This window comes from Otolemur garnettii, unplaced genomic scaffold (assembly GCF_000181295.1).
Source record: "Otolemur garnettii isolate 467f Iridium unplaced genomic scaffold, OtoGar3 scaffold00039, whole genome shotgun sequence".
Lineage (NCBI taxonomy): Eukaryota > Metazoa > Chordata > Mammalia > Primates > Galagidae > Otolemur > Otolemur garnettii.
Genome location: NW_003852434.1, coordinates 2,547,159 through 2,554,061, shown reverse-complemented (window position 1 = coordinate 2,554,061; position 6,903 = coordinate 2,547,159). Strand labels below are relative to the sequence as shown.

Here is a 6,903-nt window from a genome sequence, read left to right as displayed (position 1 = left end):
CTAAGCCAGGCACAGTGGTGAATGCACCTATAGTCCCAGCCACTCAGGAGACTGAGGTGGATGAAACTCAACTTCAAGTCCAGCCTAGGCAACATAGCAAGAAACTGTCTCAAAAAAAAAAAAAAACAAAAAAAGAGTTTTAGGACTAAGTTGACCTCACAAAGCCTCAGGGCCCTTGTTCCTAAAATGGGGCTACTGTATGAGAATTATGACATTATCCAATATGATAAGATATATTACCTACTTTATCTTACCTGGGTAACTGCCACAAGTGTACTCTTGATTTTACCTGATTGATTTTTGCTTTTGTTTTTTTTAATTAGTTGGATTTACACGAGTGAAAAAGACTTGAATGGGAGCAGCCACTGGGGAATAATCGGCACTTATAGTGGAGCTGGCTATTACCTGGATTTGTCAAGAACGAGAGAGGAAACAGCTGCCCAGATCGCTAGCCTCAAGAAAAATGTCTGGTTGGACCGAGGAACCAGGGCAACTTTTATTGACTTTTCGGTATACAACGCCAACATTAACCTGTTCTGTGTGGTCAGGTGTGTACTGGGGCCACGCATCCCCCCTGTTTCTGTGGAGTTTTATCTACCTTCTATTCTGGAAATAGGGCAGAATGCCTTTGCCTGCAGTTGGCTAAAATGAGGGTGCCAAGGACCAGACTGATAGCAGGGGAGTAAATACTAAAGCCTCATTAGGATAAGGATGTCTGGGGAACAGAGTTAGGATCTGAGATAGAATATTACAAGTTGGAAAGAACCTTAAGTCCAGTTCCAGTTTGTCCTAATGCTGGAGCCTTTCCAGAAGAAGCACTGGTTTTCTAACATCCGTCCTCACCCCTGCTGTAAGGATGATTAGTGCTACATGCTTTGTCACAAAGTACCCTGGCCTGACCTCTTGCCTTATTTCCCTGGATCTCCTGCTCTCAGGTGACATCCATACTGTTAAAACACCAGCTCAGTAGGCTGCCTCATGTGCAGAAGGGAACTCAGTTACCTGCTCAGGGCTACCAGAGACAGAGAAGGCCCCACAGATGCTGTGATGTCTCTGTCCTGACTACCTTGGCAGATGATAAGGAAACTGATGGAAGGATTAGCTTGTCTTCCATCAAGCTTGTCTGGGCCTCTTGTTCATTCATTCAGCAAACATTTACTTGGACACTTAATATCAATTAGACTTTATTCTAAAATCACACATCAGTGAACAAAACAAAGATTCCTGCCCTTGCAGAGCTGCGTCCAGCCAGAAGGAGATAAATAAGAGATAATAAATAATAAAAGATATAAATTACATAGCATGTGGAAGGCAACAAGTACTATTAAACAAATTTTTATAAAGAAAGAAAAAGAGCAGGGCAAGGAGGATCCAGAGTTTACCCATTTTAATCAGCAACACCCAAACATCGCAAGTATGGATTACCTACACGTATATTTGCACACAAAGCTTACTTTGTTACTATTCTTGAGATTAAACTCACCTTTGTTTTGCATAGCCAGTTGGATTTTCCCAGTCCTTGTATTTAACAACTTGCAGAAAGTAATACCACATTCTCAATTACAGGTTGAGTATCCTTTATTCAAGGGGCTTAGAACCAGAAGTGTTTGAGATTTCAGGTTTTTCAGATTTTGGAATGCTTGTATATATAGAGAGAGAGGGAGAAAGAGAGACAGAGACAGAGAGAGAGAGATCCTGGGGATGGGGCCCAAGTCTAAGCATGAAATTCATTTATGTTTCATGTGCCCCTTATATTCACAGCTCAAAGGTAATTTTTTTTCCCTTGGGGACACCAAATGTTGTGCACCTGCATTTTGACTGTGACCCATCATGTGAGGTCAGAATTTTTCACTTGTGGTGTCCTGTCAGTCCTGAAAAAGTTTGGGGACTGGGGATAATGCTTTCACGCCTGTAATCCTAACACTCTGGAAGACCGAGGCAGGAGGATCACTTGAGGTCAGGAGTTCAAGACCAGCCTGCAGAAAAGCAAGACCCCTTATGTACTAAAAAAAAAAAAAAAAAAGAAAAGGGAAGGAAGAAAGAAGGAAGGAGAAATTAGCCAGCTGTCATGGTGGGCACCTGTAATCCTCGCTACTTGGGAGGCTGTGGCAGGAGGATCATTTGAACCCAGGAGTTGAGTTTTCTCTGAGCTATGATGTCACTACTATACTGTAGCCTGAGGCAACAGAGTGAAACTGTATTTAAGAAAAAAAAGTTTTGGATTTTGGAGCTTTTCAGACTAGGGATACTCAACCTGTCATAGTTTCATTCTAGAAATGGATGAAAATTTATTGCAATTATTATTGAGTTTTTCCCAGTGATTCTATTGAGGATAAAAAGAGTGGGATAAAAACAGGCAGGCCACAGTGGCTGACAAGTACACAACTATTTACAGGAAGTCTTGTGTAAGACTTAACTTTTTCTTTCACTTCCTCCTCATGCTTCAAGAATGAATGTGGCCAGTACAGTTACTTCATTTCTCTACACTGTGCTCTGAGTTTCTGGCAGTGGATGACAAACAAAGGGCCAGAGCAAGCTGGAGAGAGGTGACGGCACACAGGGACCACTTCCTTCTCTCTCGAGCTCCCACTGAAGCTGTCAGGCAGGCGCCTCTTGGGTTCAGTGTTGCTCTCCTGAGCTTTTGGTTCTGACCCTACTGTCCAGCACGTCAAATAGGAAAAAAAGAACAGGAGAACTGACAATGAGGAGGAAGGAAAAATGTTCCCACCTCTTTGACCAGATCCAGTTTGCCATAGTCCCCGCCTGAGCTGGGTTATCGCACGTGTATGGGGCCTGGGTGCTGAGGTCCTAGGGGAGGCTACCCACCTCTCAGTGGGAGGGAAGGTCACGGCTAGGAGCTGAGTACAGCACCTAGAAAAGGCTTCCAATTGAGGAGCTACAGATTCAACTTCAGTTAGATAGGAAGACTGTACCATTAAGTGAAGTCATTCAACTTTCTCAGTGTAACACCTACAAAATGGGGATTTGACAGCAAAAAAGGCCTCATGTTAATGATGGTAGAGCATTAACAGTCAGGACCATCGGTGCAAATATAAAACAGTACACATCACAGGCTCAGATGATCACACGTACACACATATCAAGGACCCACCTGTCAACTTTAAGGCTCTGGGAGGGGAACAGAAAGAATAAGGAGGGGAAACTATTCATTGCCAATGAGATGTTACCTAATGAATGAACGAGAGACTTGGTTCCTACCTTTATAATGTACAGAATATATGTCCTGCTTCTCAATCAGATGACACATCTTTTGAACGCGTGGCTTTCATTTCTTTAAGTTATTCATGATGCCCAGTAGACGGACTTGCATTTAACAGAAGTCCTACAAAAGTTTGTTGGTTGATTAACATTTTAAAAAATGATACAGCATTTTGAGCAGTATAAATACCAGAAAAGTAAAGGGAAAACAGATGGCAGTAACCCTTTGAGGATGAAAGGAAGACCTTGGAAAGGCCTATTCCTTTTTTAGCACAAATTTGACCAGTATGGAGTCATTAGCTTTGATAAAAATATTTTGCTACTAGTTTAGGGTAACCCAGGATAGCAGTTTTATTACATTCCAGTACAGGGACAGAGTAGATGTCCCTGGCTATACCATGTGTTGTTGTTGTTGTTGTTGTTGTTATTGTTTTAATTATTCTTCTTGCAACACAGGTTATTGGTTGAATTCCCAGCAACAGGCGGCGTGATTCCATCTTGGCAATTTCAGCCCGTAAAGCTGATCCACTATGTCACAGCTTTTGATTTCTTCCTGGCAGCCTGTGAGATTATCTTTTGTTTCTTTATCCTTTACTATGTGGTGGAAGAGATTTTGGAAATTCGCATTCACAAACTGCACTATTTCAGGAGTTTCTGGAATTGTCTGGATGTTGTGATCATTGTGGTAGGTTTGAGAATAATGCCAAATTCCCTACTCTGTTCTAAAGCATGCGAAGTAGAGTCTTTGATCTCTGTAGCACTGTGGATTCAGATATTTCCAAAAAAAGAATCTCAAAAGTTCCCTTCAGTTATATCAATGTTCGTGTTACTAATTGTTTCCTCATTCTGCGGGAGCAACCTTTCTGAACGTGCAGTGGAGAAGCCTCTGCAGAAAGCTCTCATTTAGCCACAGGAGAGTACCTGGCCAGGTCATATTTGGCTTGGCCATGCCACATGAGATATGGAAGACAAAGCAGTGGTTAGTTTTGCATGTTCACTAGTTATGTTTTTCTTCAACTGCTAGCAACATTTAATTTATTTTTTTTCTACATGTAAAATGTTATAGCAAGAAGAAGAAACAACCTGAAATATTTGGGGTGCCAGAGAAACCTCTTGCAATTTCAAATTTCCTGCAAATAGCCCTCAGAGTACAAAAACTAAGTTATATCCATTGAAGTCTTCTGCATGAGGTACGAGCAGTCAAAAGGCAGGGTTATATAGTCAAGACCAGGCGTCCTCAAACTATGGCCTGCGGGCCACATGCAGACCACCTAGGACATTTATCTGCCCCTCCGGGTGTTTTTGCCACCGCTGCCTGTCCTGCTTAGTAGCCGACTCATCCTGGGACCCACAGTCCGGCCCTCCAATGGTCTGAGGGACAGCGAACTGGCCCCCTGTTTAAAAATTTTGAGGACCCCTGGTCATGACCATGGCACCCTGCAGATGCTGTGCCTGCCCTTGACTCTGTTACAACTTCTTCTTTTTTCTTTTTCTGAGACAGAGTCTTTCTGTGTAGAGAGACTGGGGAGAGTGTCGTGGTGTCATAGCTCACAGCAACCTCAAACTCTTGGTCTCTAGTGATCCTCTTGCCTCAGCCTCCTGAGTACCTGAGACTACAGGTGCCTACCACCATGCCCAGATAATTTTCCATTTTTAGTAAGGACAGGGTCTCATTTTTGCTCAGGTTGGTCTGGAACTCCTGAGCTCAGGGGATCCTCTGCATCAGCTCCCAGAAGTAGTGAGATTATAGGTATGAGCCACCAAACCCGGCTCTGCAATAACCTCTAAGATATTTCCCCTTCTTCTTAATTGATTAAGCATCATCTCAGCCACTTCCTTCCAGAGGCCTCAGTGTAAACATGAGTTTTTATAAGCTTTTCTCCTTTTAACAATAACGTAACCTTTTTCTAAGTCCTGTTATACATTTAAGCATATGACATGCTTAATTGTTAGCTGCTTAAAAGTTTTGATTGGCATAGCTGTACCTTATGTGGTATTATTCTGTGCCCATCCTTCCCACTGTCCTACAATAGAAATGACCCTCGGAAATCTCAGTAAACGATACATTCTCCTATTAGTATTCTCTCCTCTATTGGCCTCCCTCAAGAGAATTATTCTTTCCCTCATTCCACTCCTAAAAATTGTTTGACTTTTTTGAAGCATTTACGTTGTCATTAGCAAACAATTTAACACTAGAATTAGCAGATAAAAATATAGGAAATATATCATTCATGTATGAGTGAAAGAACACAGAAGGCATTCAGAACACCTGCATGCACATAGATTGCACGGCAGTAACACTGTCAGTGGCGGGGACCATTACAGTAATAATAATAGTCACGGCTACCCTTCACATGCTCCTGTGTGGTAGGCACAGGTCCAAGGCCCTTTAGATACAGAAGTTCATTTGTTTCTCACACCAACCCTCTTAACCACTCTGCCACTGCCTCTCAAGCCATGTACATGTAGATTCAGAAAGACCAGGCGTGTGGCTCACGCCTGTAATCCTAGCACGCTGGGAGGCTGAGGCAAGAGGATCTCTTGAGTTCAGGAGTTTGAGACCAGTCTGAGCAAGAGTGAGAGCCTGTCTCTACTAACAATAAAAAGAATGAGCCAGGCGTTGTAGCAGGTGGCTGTTTTCTCAGATACTTGGGAAGCTGAGGCAGGAGGATTCCCTAAACCCAGGAGTTGGAGGTTGCTTTGAGCTAGGCACACACCACAGCACTCTAGCCTGGGACAAGAGAGTGAGACTTTGTCTCAAAAAAAAATTTCCTATAGAATAGATACAGCATGGAACCTATTAGACCCTGGTGCAGTTAGAACTGCATCCTACCTCTTATGATGGTTATATAATATCATGCAATTCACAAAAATAAAGACAAATTCCCAATGTATTAGTAATGAACAGACTTACAAAAGAATTTCATTATCTAAAGAAGCAGGAGAGTCAATAATACTGGAAGTAATTTTTCAAAATATTTCTAAGTGCTGACAGAGTACAGTTCATATACATTGACAATTATTATAGAGCACAATTATCATTTTGAACTCCAATGCAAACGTTGCCTTTTGATTTATATGGATTTATTTATATATATTATGGTCATTGAGAATAATGGTAGAAAGGTCAGTGTGATACTATGCTAATTAATAGGACTTCTTTTTTTAAAACCAAATGGCTTCAATATCAGCAAAAGACTAGATAGTTATATTTATCTTATTTGATCACACACCTGTCAGTGAAAGCTTTGACCACACACCCCAATGAATTGTTTTTATTTGTGAATTATATGTGTATACACTGGCATAACAGGTACAGCTTTGAAACTATACACTTATATAGAATTTAGAAGAGCATGATAAAAATTAATACAAATAGAATGCTCACATTTTCCTGCCACCCACATAGAAGTTTTAAGATCTTCCCATACCCCAGTGAACTGCCTTATACCCAATTTGAAGACTACTAGAAAAATGGCCAGTGACACCACGGATTGAGGAAGGTTCTGTGGATAAGCAGCCACAGTATTTTGCAAGTATTTCTTTGAAAACTTGCTTCCTTGTGCTTTTTGATTTTCTGAGCTCTTAGAAGTGTCAAAACAGGCTCGGCGCCTGTGGCTCAAGCAGCTAAGGCGCCAGCCACATACACCTAAGGTGGTGGGTTCGAATCCCCAGCCCGGGCCC

The 6,903-nt window shown here is 41.9% G+C and overlaps 1 protein-coding gene across 2 annotated transcripts in view; it reads left to right on the top strand.

The window, feature by feature from the left end:
* PKD2 (polycystin 2, transient receptor potential cation channel) overlaps positions 1-6,903 on the top strand; it is a 51,905-nt gene that overhangs the window by 22,783 nt on the left and 22,219 nt on the right. For both annotated transcript variants that reach the window (XM_012805326.2, XM_023513377.1), the window contains exons 5-6: positions 324-548; positions 3,676-3,904. In XM_012805326.2, the coding sequence (XP_012660780.1) occupies positions 324-548; positions 3,676-3,904 (454 nt within the window). The remainder of the gene's footprint in view (positions 1-323; positions 549-3,675; positions 3,905-6,903) is intronic.